The 17,501-nt window shown below is 34.2% G+C and overlaps 2 protein-coding genes across 4 annotated transcripts in view; one reads left to right on the forward strand and one right to left on the reverse strand.

The window, feature by feature from the left end:
* LOC133682162 (zerumbone synthase) overlaps positions 1–2,115 on the forward strand; it is a 2,903-nt gene extending 788 nt beyond the window's left edge. For 2 of the 3 annotated variants that reach the window (XM_062105431.1, XM_062105432.1), the window contains exons 2-3: positions 1–44; positions 1,260–2,115. The exon at positions 1–44 is cut by the window's left edge. In XM_062105431.1, the coding sequence (XP_061961415.1) occupies positions 1–44; positions 1,260–2,055 (840 nt within the window). In that variant the 3' untranslated portion in view covers positions 2,056–2,115. The remainder of the gene's footprint in view (positions 45–1,259) is intronic. The other variant, XR_009836631.1, reaches the window with a different exon arrangement.
* A 453-nt stretch (positions 2,116–2,568) lies between these two features.
* LOC133682161 (bifunctional 3-dehydroquinate dehydratase/shikimate dehydrogenase, chloroplastic-like) lies at positions 2,569–7,815 on the reverse strand. Its single transcript, XM_062105430.1, has 10 exons — positions 7,533–7,815; positions 5,340–5,448; positions 4,940–5,158; positions 4,464–4,804; positions 4,271–4,334; positions 3,907–4,015; positions 3,667–3,816; positions 3,436–3,584; positions 3,179–3,341; positions 2,569–3,060 (listed from the first exon to the last, which is right to left on the reverse strand). The coding sequence occupies exons 1-10, from the start codon at positions 7,730–7,732 to the stop codon at positions 3,017–3,019; spliced, it is 1,548 nt and encodes a 515-aa protein (XP_061961414.1). The 5' UTR covers positions 7,733–7,815; the 3' UTR covers positions 2,569–3,016.
* Between the last annotated feature and the right edge of the window lie 9,686 nt (positions 7,816–17,501).

Raw genomic sequence — 17,501 nt, forward strand, 5'->3', positions numbered from 1 at the left:
CTTGCTCAGGTCTTCAACAAGGGATTCTCCTCCCAGCCTGGAAGGTGTGTGGAACTAACCAATTATCCATCTCCTTTCACAATCATCTCTTTTTACTGTTGCGATTTAACTTTGTCTGCGGAGATCATGATGGCATTATCATATGGCTAGAGACGTTTGTTAAATAATTTTTTTATTATTTTTTTCTTTACTTTAAATTATTTTATTTTGTTTTCATTTTTTTGTCATTAAATATAAATTTTGAAATAAAAAAATATTTCAAATAAAAAATACAATAACCAGCATAATACCATGCACAAGATCCTCCTCCGCCACGACAAAAGCATTTTAATTCAACTTTTCACTTTTCAAGCTAATTAATTATTTATTTTGCATCATCTATTTCCACGAGTAATGAAAACTACAAACTAATTACAGACTTCGATGATTTAATAAATTGTTAAAGAATATATATATATATATATATATATATATATAGAGGGTAAACCGAAAGTTTTGAGTTCATTTTTCTAACACACGCATATAATAGTGTAATTGATTGTCTAGAAATGCTGCATGCTTCCAGAATTCTTCCTACCTACCATGGTTGTATTTTCAAACAGCTGTAGTCACCCTCTACTTCTGTTATTTATTTATTTATTTATTATTATTATTAATATGAGAGTTTGGCCCCACTTGTATGCACTTTAACTATTACATAAACTTTAAAATTAACAATCATATAAACTTTAATAGCCCTAAAAAGACTCAGAACACATTCCCTCTACTTTGGATTCATCTCCTATCATCATCTGCCAAGAACACATTCTTATTAAGTGCTAAAGGGCCAGCGGTACTGGTTTTAAATTATATAAACTTGCAATGTTAGTGTCTACCTAATTAAAATTGTCATTTAACATTTGATTTGTTTTCTCTTCTGGTATTGAATTCTCCTTAATTTATAACCAATTGCAATCACTTATCTATATATGCAGTTGATTTATTATTGATCATATGAACAGATCCAAAGAAAAAATGCATTTAATTTTTTCCTTAATGTCATCTCTACCATGTCCAATGACTGGACCTCTGTGAGAATATATTGCAATGATCAGTCATCTATTACTTGTGACTGAGAGCATTAATTGATATCACACTAGGTTTAAACTCCCTTATCATCAGAAAACAATATTTCGAGCAAAGTCCCAAATGTTTTTATTGAATAATTAGTTTGTTGGTGCTAATTAGATTCTAATATTGTATTTGCTATGTCATGATAGCAAACTAGAAGGTAAGGTAGCATTGATCACTGGAGCAGCAAGTGGAATTGGAAAGGCAACTGCAGCCAAATTCATAAACCATGGTGCCAGAGTTGTTGTTGCTGATATTCAACACCAACTAGGCCAAGAAACTGCAAATGAACTTGGGCCAGACGCTACTTTCATTTCCTGTGATGTAACTAAAGAATCTGATGTTTCCGGTGCTGTTGATTTTGCCATCTCTAAGTACAACCAACTGGATATTATGTACAACAACGCAGGGGTGGCCTGCAAGAGTCCTCATAGTATTGTAGACCTTGATCTAGCTGTGTTTGATAGGATCATGAATATCAATGTACGAGGAGTAATGGCTGGAGTTAAACATGCATCGCGTGTGATGATCCCACGAAGGAGTGGCACCATTCTTTGCACAGCTAGCATCACAGGTCTCATGGGTGGGCTTGCGCAGCACACCTACAGCGTCTCCAAGTTTGCTGTTGCAGGCATTGTCAAGTCACTTGCAGCAGAGTTATGCAAGCATGGGATTCGGATAAACTGCATATCGCCCTTTGCTATTCCAACTCCATTTGTGATGGAAGAAATGAGGCAGATATATCCTGGTGCTGATGATGAAAAGCTCGTGGAAATTCTGTATAGAACCGGTACATTAGAGGGAGCAAATTGTGAGCCAAATGATATAGCTAATGCTGCACTCTACCTTGCATCCGATGATGCCAAGTATGTTAGCGGACATAATTTGGTGGTAGATGGAGGTTTTACATCATTCAAGAATCCGATGCTCCCCGCATCAAGTTAGCTGCTGTACTAAACTAGTTTGAAAAAAGAACAGGAAATAAAAGCTTGATCATTGAAAGCATGGAGTTCATGATGCACTCCTCGCTTCCCCCCCTTTTTTGGTCATGCAACTTTTAAGGTTTTTTCCTATCCTGCATCTCCATGTGTTCTCTGTTACAAGAAAGCATTTTAGTTTCCTACTAGACATCTCTAGAGGCAATCACAAAGTCAGTCTCCAAAATTTTTTTATCTTTAATTCTGCTATGCAGACCAGAGACATTTGGACCAGAAATATTTCTGCTACAGGGAAGGAAACAAATTCTCACATTGCCGAATCAACCTCGTACCCTCTAAAGAAATACTGCCTGAAAGTTGAAACTAAACTAACCAGTAAAGATTCCCAGTAATTGTCATTTCTGAAGGGAACAAACTAGCAGTTGTGGATACTTACCTGTACTTCGGCTGTTATAATTATCTACATCCATATCTACCTACAATGTTTCAACAACAGTATTGCACTCATACTACTCTGTACTTCGGTATAAAACATAAGGCGATGCTGCATCATTATTATGTAGATACATATGTAATGGTCGCCCATCCAAAGGTACAGATTGCAGCTATTTTACACAACGGTGACTGTAGGAGATATTTCAAGATACATACATTCTTCACTTTCTTCATAGCAAGTGTTGATTGATTTGTTACAAATCTGATACTACACCGCTTGATAAAAGCTTTGAAATTGTGTGTGAGTTTCATCCTTTTATTTCTAGAATCAGAGAGAAACATAGCTTCTGAATGCCTTCTGCTTTAGGTGATTCTAGGGAGAAGCATGGTCAGCGATTCTAGCTGAAGCCCTTCAGGTGCTTCGACCTCAACCCTAGATGGAAAGCTCACAAGAATCCTCACTGTTTTATTACTTGTATCCTTGAAGAAACTCACATTTACAGAAATTTTACTGAGCATGGTTGGATGTACAATCAAAATTGCTCCAAGACAAGCTTGCGCATGAATGCCTCCGGAGCTGCAAAGCAGTGGAAGCAAGAATTTAGGTGACAATTTCTAATAATTTTGTGGGAACATGTCCGTTAATTGATCATTTAAACGAAGTTGATGAGTAGAAACAACAGGAAGACTGATACCTAAGCCGCCGGTGAACAGTCTGAACTGCCCAAGAGCCTGTCTAATAAACATTTCCACCCCGCTCACCACGACAGCCCCAACCTCTTTAGCCTCCCGCAAGAGCCTTGTATTCCGGGGCGTGTAAACAGCATCAAATACCAATTCACACGCCTTTAAGATCTCCTAAAGAAGTAGATCAAATTCCAAAAGGATATGTCATTGAGGACAAATTCTATTGATAAACGATTAGGGAGACAGGGGGACAGATAGATGGTACCTTCGAGACAGGACTTTGATCTGAATTTGGTTCCATTCCAATGGCAGAAGCATTTGCAAGGATCATCCCATTAACTGGACGAAATCTGTCTAGACTTTCATATGGTAGAGCTTCCCCTGAAACTGCTTTTGCAAGAGCCCTTGCTCTCTCTTCTCGAAAGAATGCCATGGTTAGAAACATGCATCATCTTAGTTGATGCAGAGAAAAAATGCAGCTAGTAGTTTTGCTTACCATAATTGCGATTGAAAATAATCACCCGAGCCCCTCTGCTTTTGGCCCCAAAAGCAAGCGCTCTTCCTGCTCCTCCTGCTCCAATCAACACAAAAGTTTTCCCAGATAGAGGTGAAGCTTCCAATACTCCCTTGTGGGTAATCCGTCTTTCTGCTTAGCCAGAGCACTTGTGAATTAGGAAGGGAAAAACAAATGCATCATCTTAGTGCATATAACGAACCAAAATTATCAGCATGGTACCTGTGAGAGCATCCTCTATCGCAGAGATAGAAGCATCGCAATCTGTATTATAACCAACCAGCTTCCCATCAGTAGGCCTCCTTACAATAGTATTTACAGCTCCTATGGACTGAGCAACAAAGACTTCCTCTGTTAAGAAGCTTAAATGCAAAGCATCACATAAGAAATGAAGGATGAAACAAGCCTAATCGCATGACTCTGATGTTCGACTTTGCTGGTAGTAACTAGAAAAAAATTATATCGTAAACCTCACCAGTTACTCTGATATGAAGAGTTTTACTTGTCAAAAATGAACTTGCAGCGAAATAATGTTGAAAGAAAAGAAAAGCAGCAGCAGCAGCAGCTGTAGTGAAACTTTTCTGACCTTAGCAAGTGGATGGACTTCATCGCAGCACCCCACTGCTGCTTCCTTATGTGGGATTCCAACACTACGCCAATCAACACAGAAGGTAAACACCATGCAATAGATACGAAGAACTTGATATATAAGTGAGGGATGCATGGAAAACCAATCGTGCTAACTAGAATTTATTGAACAAAAGAAATGATTCCGATACCTGAAACCCGCGAAGTCACTGCTCGTATAGGTCCTAAAGAATTCTTTCACATCATCCACTTGCATTGGAACGTAAATTCCATTATATCCAGTATGTCTAAATGCAGGGTTGTGCAGAACAGGACCTTTGCTATGGCCAACTGGATTTGAAATGAGACCAAAAACTTTTGTGTCTGCATTTATATATTCAAGCTTATAAATTTGTCTAAGACTTAACAGAGTTGGCATGCCTGGTACTGCTTTGTCACTCAGAGATCCATAGACCAAAAACCCACCAAATTTCGGCCCCAGCAGCTGGCTTATAAGGCCTCTACTGCCAACCGCGAGAGCAATTAAGGGGATCTGTAGACATAAACAAAACATGCCCCAGAATATATAAGCCACAATATAGTTCTCGTTCAAAGCAAGCAACCCTACAAGAATGCAGTAGACTGCTACAATTACAATGTTTTTGAACTTTGTGTGAAAAGGGGGTACCTGGCAATGTGTAAGCATCGTGAAAACAGGTGCCAAATCTGTGATTTTTTCAACGTCGAGTACTAGTTTAAGAACATCAGCTCCAGTAGACTGCATACAAGCGATTAAATAACCAAGTTCCTCAGCTGAAGGTTTCCTACCATTAACGTAGCTGGATACAATTAATTTGGTATTGGAACGATTGTACACGTATTCAGCCATGACATCTTCAGAAGCCACCTGAAAGATAGATTTTCATCGGATCAGTCAGTATTACGTGCAGTCCCATTAAACATTTAAAAGCAAATTGGTGTATGATCAATCACAGCTGACCATATCATTCCTCCATATAGCTTCATAGCACTTTTTTTTTAATTAATTAAGACTAACTAAAAATTGTGATTAAATATTGGCTGAGTACCTCGTAGTCCATTTCAACAAACTCGACGTTCAAGTCGAAAGCCAGTCTCAGTACTTGTAAACATGTATTCTTCCTGTCTTTGTTGCTTGAGATCCTTGATGGCTCGAGCCTGTGGGGAAAGATAAAAAATTTACTTCGACAAGGTTACATGTTTCAAATGGTAATTAAAAAGTTTTAACGTATTATTCCATCATGAACTCTTAAGATTCTATGGGTTTTGTCCAGAAAAGTATTTAGAGCTTATAAGCTAAGTGGATAGATCCTGGACTCCTCATCCATGCATGTAAGAATTTGATATCATCATCAGCAGCAGCAGCAGCGGCTAGTAATATTTAAATGAAGATTAAAAGTACATACAAGTTCTTACTTCCCGTTGGTGTGCTCAAGACTGAAAAACCTTGTGCTTATGTTGACTTTTGTGTGATGAAATGACGACAAAAGGAAATTATTAAGTTCAACAGTGGAATATCATTTTCAGAAATGAATTACAGATATTCAAAACCACGAAGAAATCATGTAAATATTGACATTTAACAACCATAGGAAAGCAATGGATGTAGTAATTTCCGTTCTCATCTGGAGACGATGACCGATAATTAAAAACACATGGCTAAAACCTCCACAGTGTCCTAGAGGCTAGAGCTCAATTTTCTCTAGCATTGCTACAGTGTTGAATGATCCTCAAACCTCCACATGGTGATTCATGACAACCAATCATCATCACTTGAATTTTATTTTTTTATTCCATAAATGAATTGTTCTTAGGTTGTAATTGAAGCACGTTAACCACAATTTTTCCTTAATCAATACTTGTGGTAGGTCCTATCTTGTAATGACAATCGACACGATTCTTTTATTTGTTTAATAGGAAGATATATATAGATATATATATCTAGTGGCGGAGGCAGGGGGCTGGCAGCCTGGCACAGCCCCGGCCATGCGAGGAAATGTTTTTCCCAGCTCCTCTTTTATATAAAATAACTGAAATGTTAATTTTTTAAAAATAATTCTTTTAATTTAGTTTTTTAAAATTTTTTTCTTGCTCTGTCCTTTATATATATATATATTAGAGTAAAGAACATGGGACCAGCTAAGTCATCGGTCAGTTAATAATTATGATCTCTGTGCAAGATGAATAATAATTATGGCACACAATCAAAGACAAATAATACTATTGGGAATTTGGGATAGTTTGTAAATAAATAAATAAATTTCTGGAAAAACCTTTTATTTTTTAATTATTTATAATTAAAAGCTTTTATTGTATAGTAAATTATGGTGGAATGTTTTTTAATGAGTATTTTAATGCTATTATATAAATATTTATAATATCAAAATATAATACTTGAGAATTGAATTGATGGGATAAAACTAAATACTATACAGAAAACCATATAAAAAAACATATGTTTTTTTATCTAATCTTCTCCTCTTCTTTTTTTAAGTTCAGAGCACTTAACTGGATTCTAAAATATTATCTTTATATGGGATAAATAGAGACTTAAAGACAGTATCTCCGAGTCTTCATAGCAACTCCTTGTTTCTTTCATCTTAAACTATTTCTCCAACAGTGCTTACCGGCATGATTGCTTTGTCCTTCAATATAGAGATGTATAGGATTATTAAATATGTAAAGGGATCTATAAGCTTAAGGTTCAGTTTGGTTTAGAGGTTAGGCTGTAGACTGTCGATCTATGACTGTGGCTGTGGCCGTGAAACTTGGATTAGAACGCAAGCAAATAAACGAAAGTCCAGGTGCTGGGCAAGCTCGAAAACATGAAATTAAGCTCGAGTTGTCAACATAAATTCTAGCAGGATATAGAAAAAACAGGGAACACTTCCAACTCTCTAGCAACCATGTACAGAAATCTGGAATGATATATACAGGCTTAATGGCTTGAATTATGGAATGGCCAGACTCTTAACATTTAGAATACAATGCTCATAGTATTGGAGATAATTTGGCATGAGAACAAAAACTCTCTTCTCTAAAAAAAGAATAAGGAAAAGGTAGAAATGGCTTGAAAAAACCATTATGGAATATTGTGCCTGTTAATTTCCTTCTAGACAAATAAATTACTTGGTTAAGTCTGATAAGAATAGGGTTCTCTTAATGCTATAAGAAAGAAGTAAACGAGGCAGAACTAGACATGAAAAAACATATACTAAGCACAGCAATGCTAGGTAAGGTACCTGAAAGAAACTATAGAAGGCAAAGTTCTCTGTTTAATGAGCTTCTCGACCTCGGAACTGTGAGAGAATGACAAGGAGTCAAGGCGGAGCTCAGTAAGGTCTGCACCCTCAGTCTCTGCTCTCTTCATGGAAGACAGCATTTCTCCTGCTGTCTCACATTCTAATGGTGTGCACACTAAAAGGTTGTTCTTGAATGCCATAAGCTAACTCGCTTATGTGCTCTCGAGAGATGTGAATGTGGTAGTAGAAATTATAAGAGCTCGCTGCCTTTAAAAATAATGAGACTCGCAAAAGACATGCGACTTTTTAATAGCAAGAACGTACACTCCTTTATTACTGCGACAACGATGGAATTTAATACCTAGCCAACATGTGTGAAGCTGCCATTACTATGAATACCACAACTCAAGATTTGGTGTATATGCACAATCCGTTTTATTTTATGAAGTTTATCACGACACATAATTAAAGATCCAATTATTTTGATAATAACGGAGGTAATATCATTTCCTTGATATGTAAAATGTTTTTTTTATTTTTAAAAAAAAAACTGTTGAGGCACCATTGTATTGGGCAAACAATTTTTTTATGATTTTTTTTATAAAAGTTTTAGTTAAAACTCACTTTCCTTGTTTATATGTACATATATAAACTTGTCATTTGGGATTCTGATGTGATTTCTCATAGATCAAATGGGTTACTCCTAAGCTATTGAAAACCAAGACATACCGGTCTGATTGAGGTGATGAAGGCTATTTAAGCTAGGATTTATAGCTATTTAGATTTGGCTTCAATCACTTGATTATTTTTTATTTTTTATTTTTTATTGATTTTTTTTCCAATCTTTTAAACATTTATTTTTAAAAAACTTAACTAATAGAAGTAAAAAAAAAAAGAAAAAAACTTTTATTATCTTATCATATCATGCTACCCTCTTGTTGCTTTGGTTAACATGCTTATAAAAGAGATAATAATTTAACTAGTTTGTTTATTCCTTTTAGAGCAAAGAATATTATTACTTAAACAATAAAGAATACTTTGTGTTTATAAAAGCAGTGTCAAAAACTTATGAATGACATTGCATGGAAATGTGAAGATTCTTGTGTAGACATGGAGATATTTTTATTGAATACATCGATATTTCAACTAGGAAATAAAGATCTCACAACAAAAATTTTATTGGAGATATAAAGATCCATTTAGAGACATAAAGAACTCATTTTAAGGCATGTAGATTTTGATGAAAACACGACAATCCTGCTATAGAGATCCATTTAAAAACACGAAGATTTCATTGGAGATATAGAAAAACACCGCTATTTTTACTGAAAAGTTTAAAAGATTATCTCATGTAAGTGGCGATATAATTTTGAAAACTATCTAATCTCAAGTAATGCATCATGGGGATCTTTTCTATTTTATTTAGGTTGTGTCTCTTTCCTTATAAATTATTAGAGGTAACCTCTAATGATTAGTCTTTTATGTTTTTTTTTCAAGGCATTTCTTATTATCATAACCATGATTATGGTGAAAGAGATAAAATTTATTAGGATTGTTTATGTTCATGTCACTCTTCATAAAAGGTGGGTATTATATGACCTTTCTTTTCTTTTAATGGCAGTCAATACCTCAATATGTATAGTGGTCACAGGTGGGGTCATGAGTTTAAGGAATGTTAGTCGATCATAAATGAATCCCTTAGTGTTTCTTTTGGATGCTTTAAGGCTATTAGGAGATAATACATAGTTATGAAACCCAACTCGGCCTAGCCTGACAGGTTGACCTAGTTACCGATGACCCGAGATCTTGATCGGGTTTCAAATGATAAAAAAATAGGCTTGTAATTGACACGGTCAAAGCCCGAGTGACTCATCAAATCAACCTGAAACCTTGGTGACTTGATATAACTCGAGTGAGACCTCATTATTTTATATTTTTTAACAAACCCTAAAAATATAAAATTAATTTCTGAATATTTAGCCCTACATATATTTTTTATAGCTTATATCCATATGAATTATTTCTTAACTTTTCAATATAGGATAATTATATTACATTTTATTTTTTATATAGCCTACATTCACGTAGATTATTTCTTACCATTTTGATGTGGGATAATTATACGACACTTTATGTTTTATATTTTTTTTTATAGTCTACATTCACATGCATTGTTTTTTTTATATATGAGATAACTATATATAACCTATATCTACATGAATTATTTTTTAATTCTTCTATATGGGATAACTATTTATAACTTGTATCCACATGATTTTTTTCTTAAGTGTTTTACGTAGGATAAGTATACTACACTTTATATTTTTTTTATTGCCTACATTCACATGAATCGTTTCATGAATTTTCCACTTGGGATATTAAAACCTCAAACATAATTTTTTTCTATTTCTTAGGTTGACCCGGGTCAACCAATGTGGTCCAAAACTCGATCTTTTAGCCGAGTCAACCCCCAGGCTAGGTTTAACAACTATGGATATATGGTGTTTGAGAGATTCTTCTCCTTATGGCTAAAAATAAGGTTATTATACTCTGATTAAGCTTTTTTTTCCTAATCGAATACGATTTTCCATAATTTGTTTCGTATCAAGAGAGTTTGGTTAGGGAAAGTATATAACTATTCCTACAAATAATAGTTATAGACCTCACTGATCAGGGTTTCATTAGCAATTAGTTTAAGTAGATTCTCCATGTTGGGGATTTTCTCGTTAAACCTTTGGAGATATGTCTTGGTGCTTTCATCTTTTTATTGTGTGATGGAAAAGAGTTTATTTGTGCTTTTTTTAGTTGGTATGCTTGTACTGATGCACGAGATGAGTTAAGTATTGAGATTATAAAAAGTTAAATATGAAACTAGACTCTAGGCTATGGTATCATGCCCGAGTAGATTCACAGAATGTTGTTTAAAGGGCTTTACATACATCATTGTTGTCTTGTGTCACAAGCTCTAGAATGCTTCGCATGTTTTGTATGTGCTTTTCTTAGGTTTGTAAGACCATCGTAGTTATCTAAGTTGACTTTTATAAAGATACAATTTTTGGAGAGACTAATGTGTAATATTCAATGACAAAGTAAAAAATCTTTCACTTTAAAGGGGTGGTGTTCCTTCTCAAGAGTTTGTGCAGTTACTAATCTCGTATCGCGTCTAGGCTTTTTTTACAAGAAGCATGCAAGCGAGATCTTAAAGAAGATTGATGGTGGTAGCCACTTTATGCTAGGACTTATCAGGGAGCGCTCTTCATAGTAAAACTGGCTTTTTTAGAAGATTAGCGTACAAGTGTTTTTGTACCTGCTTACTTGCAAGTTGTTTTTCCATGTTCTTTCATGGATTTGGAGTTGTCTCTATGCATTTAGTGGTGCATGCAATAGTGTTAAGTTTTTCATTCCTGTTAAGGGAATGGAAAAATGCAAAGATATTTTTATATAGCTAAAGCAACATCATTGAAAACTTTCACTTGATGATGATTTGGAGGTGTTTAAGCACCTATAGTGGAAGGTTAGTTACCCTTTCATGTCTTAAAGTCTTCATGTTGTCAGATATAAAATTGTTTTGGTGATATGATCTGAAATGGAAACCAGCTTGTTTTTGTCCATTTTTTATAGATGACATAACTGATAAAGTTATGATTTCCAAGGCTACGATCTTGGATGGGTAGAGTGAGTCTCTTTTTGGAATATAGTCATTTTAATGCTTGAGCTAGTAAATTTAGGAAAATAAGAGTATGTTAAGCAAGGAAATAGTAAGTTGAGCAAAGGAAAAATGAGTAGAGATGTGAGCATAGCAGGAGTATGTGAATTGACTCAGTGGTCTTGTGTTGTTTGCTCTATATCTGTATGTTGTTATTTTTCGTCTATTCACCTCCCTCGACATACCTGATGATCCAAAAAATTTATACTTACGAGTACCTTGTGATGAATGAGAAAAACAAGATAATAATCAATAATCAATGTACCATTGATGGATAGGTTGATTAGCGAATTTTATGATGTTTTGGGATGATGCGGACTTCCAACCCTCATTTAATAGTTAGTAGAGACTATCATCAAAAATCGATCCTCTCTCTTTGGAAACCATGCACTGACCAAGATAAACCAGAGACCCATTAATTATCAATGTTGATTTTATCCCGTCACGTCTACTGAGAGTGACCCTCTGACCACTCACCGGCGGCCATGTTTGCAGCACTTACTGGTTACCTCAAGTTCCTCACATCACTCATGGCGGTGGTTAATGAGAGATAATGAGTGGCCTTGTTTCTCTCACCCAACGACCAGGGAGATCCCTAACACCCTCCAATAATTGAGGGCTGATCTTTCTTTGTAGGGCCTTAAAGATACGGCCTGTTTATTCGATTTCCTGCTTCTTCTTCATTATTCACACTCGACATTAGGGGAACGTTTTGCAGTGGCAAAAAAAAACAGGGACTTTCAGCTTAATTAATTGTGAAATGTGGACTAATTCTCCCCCTCACAATCTGAAGACTGCTAGATGTGTAGATTTTGAGATCACGTGTTCTGCCACTGGGACCATGATTTTCTATAGAGTTTCTCCAGCTCTTTTCTTTTAGGATTGACTGTTTTGAGTGGTAGCTCCGGGCGTGTTTGCTGCCAAACCACCGTTCAATGAAATCTTGAGATTTTTTTTTTGTATTTTCATGTTATTTTAATATATTAATATCAAAATTAAATTTTAAAAATAAAAAACATTCTTATAATATATAAAAATATTTAAATCATAACAACTTTCAAGTACAAAAAAAAAATCATGTTTGTTGTCGCTTCATGCTTTCCTTTCCTTGAAAGTTCAAGAAAGCAAATTTTTTATTTGAATATGCTTTTTAAAGATTATTATTTTCAATTTTATAAACTTCAGAATAATTAAATATTTATATGATTATTAAATTTAAAATTTATAAAATTAATTAAAAGCTGAAAAAACAACTAAATTAATTATAAAAAAAAAGGCACATTGGCGGTGCAGATTACGTTACAGTGGTTACGATTCTTCTTGGGTTTACAATCAATCATGGTCAAATCGTTTAGGTGAAGCCACTTTTGAAGCGTGAGAAGCATGAAAAAGTTGGGATTTAGTTATTATTTTTTTAATTTTAATTTTAAATTAATATTTTGTAGTATTCTTTTATTATATTATCTACACACAGTTACATACTCTTAATAATAATTATATTACCCGAAATGAAACTTAGAAGGCATGGTATTAAAAGGGAGTGGGAGAAAAATCATACAGCGGATCAGATATGTTGCCTGTTGGTAGCGCGTGCCCCTCACTTTGAAATGGACGTCCCATGTGCCATACTTATGGAATATAAGCTCCAAAATGTTGGCCCCTTACATGTGCCGAACATGTCTTAATGCATGATCGTTTGGTTGTTTGTCGGGAAAAGTAAAAATAAGGTGTCGTGTCTTCTTGAATTTGAATACTTTTTATTTGTGTTCTTTCTTTACACAAATAATACTCCACAACAGATTTTATAATGTGACTTTTTAATTTCATAGCTATTTGTGGTTCGTCTCTAGAATATTTTTTTAAAACTTTTTTTCAAATTAAAGATTTGTTAATTATCAGACAATTCTGTTTTTGTTAGTCGCTATGATTCTAGAATGTTTGGGAGTACGGTTGCGATTGCTTTTCAAAGAACTTTTCGTGCTGAAATACATCAAATGATATTTTTTTATTTTTTAAAAATCATTTTGAGATCAGTGCATCAAAATAATCCAAAACATACAAAAAAATTAATTTTTAATATAAAAAATTCGAGACCGCGTTCCCATGTGTTTGACATTGCGATTTGAAAACATTTTTGAAAATTTTTAAATTTTTTTTAATTTTTTTTTACTTCAAATTAATATTTTTTTATATTTTTAGATTATTTTGATGTGTTGATATTAAAAATAATTTTTAAAAAATAAATAAATATTATTTTAATATATTTTAAAATAAAAAACAAAAATCACTATATTTTAAGATAAACTCTAAGAATGAGATTCCCCACGCATGTGACACACAAAAGATGAGAAGTACAGGTCAAAAAAATAATAATACTCGAACATGTGAGTTGCTTTTGCCTCTATCAACATGTTCCAAATCCGATGAAACTACAGGTATTCCTTTCACCCGCCGGACTGCTGCCGGACCCAGTCCTCAACCACTTTTCAATTTTGTTTTATATTATGATAGTGATTATTTTTTATAATATTTTTTTAATTAAAAATATATATAAATAATATTTTTAATTTTTTAATATTTTTTTAATATTATCGCATAAAAACAATTTAAAATAAAACTAAAATTTGAAAAACATTTTGCACGGCGAAACACATGCGGTGGCTTAATCAATAAACCTATGATTTGATCACATTTTTTTAATTAAACCTATGATTTGATCCATGAAAATTCATCTAGTTTCTTTGACTTCGTAATCGAGTGATTAGACAAAATGGTGGACAATATGCGCATGCTTGTTTACTTGCACAAATGTTGCTAATCATATTATTAGTTATCCATCTAATCACATTTGGGGCGATATAATTACAATCTTAATGAGGACATCTGTGATTGATTAAAACAATCATGATTAGCAGCGGTCCCACAATCTACTCTGTTCTGGTTGTGCTCTCAAATATTTAAAAATTGAGACTGAACAATGATGAAGTTTAAAACAACGTTAAATGTTCCCATGCCTGTGAGCATCTTGGCATTATGGGCACCACTTCTGCTCAATATAATATTTGATTCTCTGCTGCAATATCTAATATTTTATATGTAAATAGAAGAAAAACAAGGTTCCTCGGGAATGAATCAATACTTCAAGAAATTTTCGATAATCAAATGCAGTGGTGAATCTCAAAGCTCCTAGTAGCAGACAGGAGATGATAAGGGCGGGGGCGGAGCTAGGTGCATTTTACAGGGGAGAGGATAGAGGTGTTTAAAAAAACTGATAAACCGAGTAAACCGATAAAACCAATAAAAAATTAATTGAAAAAACTAAACAGGAAATAAAACCGAACCGAAAAATAAAACCGATTAAACCGATTAGATTATGTAGAAAAAACCCCAGTTCGGTTCGGTTCGGTTTTCGGTTTTGTAGTGCAAAAACCGGGTTAACCAGACCGGACCGGACGGGTTCAAAAATTTCGATCCCTAGTATAAATAGAAAATGTTATCGAGCCGCACCGCACTCCTCTCTTCTGTCCAGACTCCAGTTTACTCTCCACTGCGCGTAAACCCTAAACCTAAACATTTCAATCTCTCCTCTCACTACTCAGAGCCACCCGTCGTCCCACCCCCTCGCCCCCCACCCTCTCCGGCCTCCGCTAAGACCGCCCCCGTACCAGAGCACCCACAACCCGTCCACTCTCGCCTCTTTGCCTCTCCCTCTCCACTGTCCACTCTCCTTAGACTAAGAAAAGTAGAAAACATAAACACAGATCGACGATCAATGTTTCCTCAGTCTCAACTGGACCAAAATAGTCTGTGTTTCCATCAGACCGACGTTTCCTCAACCTCTCAAAACCAGTAAGTTTTAATTTTTTTTCTCCTTTCTAATTAATTAATTCGATTAAGGTTATTGTTATTTTAAATACAGTTAAGCTTATTTTTTACACGTTTCTTCCTCAGTCTCCACTGGATCAACACAGTCGGTGACTCGGTGTTTCCATCAGACTGAGCCTCTCAAAACTGGTGAGTTTTAAATTTTTTTCTCCTTTCTAATTAATTCATACAGTTAAGCTTATTGTTATTTTTAATCAATTTTGTTGGGTGATGAATTTTGGTTTAGTTTGAAACCACTGGATAATGAAATTTTTTTTTTCCTATATGGGTTGTTTCTTAGTTTGAAACCTCTGTCGTTTATATAAATTACTATTGTTACATGTTCTAAATCCCTATTTCTTATCCAGTTATGTTTATTTATCACTTCTAGTTTCTTATGTGCTAGAATATTCTTCTTCTCCTTTTTAGAATTTATCTGTAATATTATCTGTAATATTATTAGGTGTTGTGCTGTCTATAAAATTTACCAATTGATGCCTTCACATTCTTGGTTATTATTTTATTTTCTGTTTGGTTCCTGTGAAGATTGATTTCTTAGGTATTCGTTTTGCTGAACTAATGTGACAGTTAAGTTTGTGTCTTTTTTAGGATTAAAGTATGATTTTAATGTGTGATTTTTTTGGTATTCGTTTCATCTTTACCTTATTTTAGCTCATTGATAATTTCACCTTATCAAAGTAGAGTTATGTTATTGATGTTATTTTGATCATTCTTTTAGAACTGATATCCGTCAAACCTATTCATTCCTTGAGAATAATAGTTTTCCAGCATGGCTAAATTTAGATTGAATGTCATCTTTGACAATCTCCTTCTTTGCAGCTCTTAAAGATAGTTTTGCTTTTCATTTTGGTCTGTTGTATGAAGTTTTTTTTAAAAAAAAATATGGAGATTGTATTTTAATTCCCTTAGTCATTGATTTGGTTGTTTGTCTTTCATTGCAAACTAGTTTTGTTTTGATGGGTTTTTTTTATTCGGTTTTGTTTTGTCATTCTGTAAAATGTATTCATTATTCTGTTTTGGATGATCTTGATTGGCATTTTGTAGTAATTAAAATCATGTTATTCTTGTATTCATTGTTCTGTTACTTCTGTAATTATTTTAATATTTTTCCTCCATTGATAGATTTTCTAAGCTTGTTTTGACATATTTTCTAAGCTTGTTTTGACATGTTACTTGACTTTTGTAATATTTGTTTCATTTTAATTTTTAAACTGATTTTAATCTTTATGTTTATTAAGTGCTGAAAAGAATTGTGCAAGTGATAATGAACATGTTAGCATTTGGTAATTTACAGATGGAAAACCTTCAAAATCAAAATGCTTCATCCACTGGCACTACCCCAACATCAACCAATGCCTCAGCTTCAAACACTAACCCAACATCAACTACTGCAGGATCCACCACGGATAGTAAAGGTAAACAACTTCAAGTCCCTGCATCTAGGAAAAGAAATGTTAATGATAAAAAAAATCGCAAATTTGGGATCATTTTACAAAACTTGATGGTGATCCTACAACCCCTAGAGCTGAATGTAATTATTGTGGAAAGGATTATGTATGTCATACTATTATTAATGGGACAAGTAATATGTGGAGTCATTTGAAAGTATGCAAAAAGTTTCCTTTTGTGGTTGATAAGAAGCAAGAAAAATTTGGTATTAGAACCTAATAAAGTAGGGGGTGAATTAGGAGATCGAAGTGTGGGAACTCTTAAGGCAATAGGTTATGATTATGATGAATGCAGAAAGACACTAGTGAAAATGGTTATAATTGATGAGTTGCCTTTTAATTTTGTGGAGGGTAAGGGACTTAGATTATTTTCTAGGACCTTGCAGCCTAGATTTGACGTTCCTTCTCGTTTCACTGTTATGAGAGATTGTTTGAAACTTTATGTTGAAGAGAAGGAAAGATTAAAGAGAGCTCTTAAGGGTCAATGATTATGCTTAACAGCAGATTCATGGACATCAATCCAAAACATTAACTATATGTCCTTAACGGCTCATTGGATTGATAATTAATGGAATTTGCATAAAAGAATTCTGAATTTTTGTCAAGTTTCCAATCATATGGGTGAGACAATTGGTCAAGTTATTGAGAATTGTTTGTTAGATTGGGGGATTGATAAACTTTTAACTGTTACAGTAGACAATGCAAGCTCTAATAGTGTTACTCTTTCATATTTAAAAAATGTGATGAAAGATTGGCCAACTAATATATTGTCAAATGAACATTTGCATGTTAGATGTTGTGCACACATTGTAAACCTGATTGTATGTGATGGTTTGAAAGAGATGAATGTTTCGGTTGTTAAGATTCGAAATGCAATTAGGTTTGTGAGATCTTCACCCTCTAGACTACTTGCATTTAAGAAGTGTGCAG

Source organism: Populus nigra, chromosome 2 (assembly GCF_951802175.1).
Source record: "Populus nigra chromosome 2, ddPopNigr1.1, whole genome shotgun sequence".
NCBI lineage: Eukaryota > Viridiplantae > Streptophyta > Magnoliopsida > Malpighiales > Salicaceae > Populus > Populus nigra.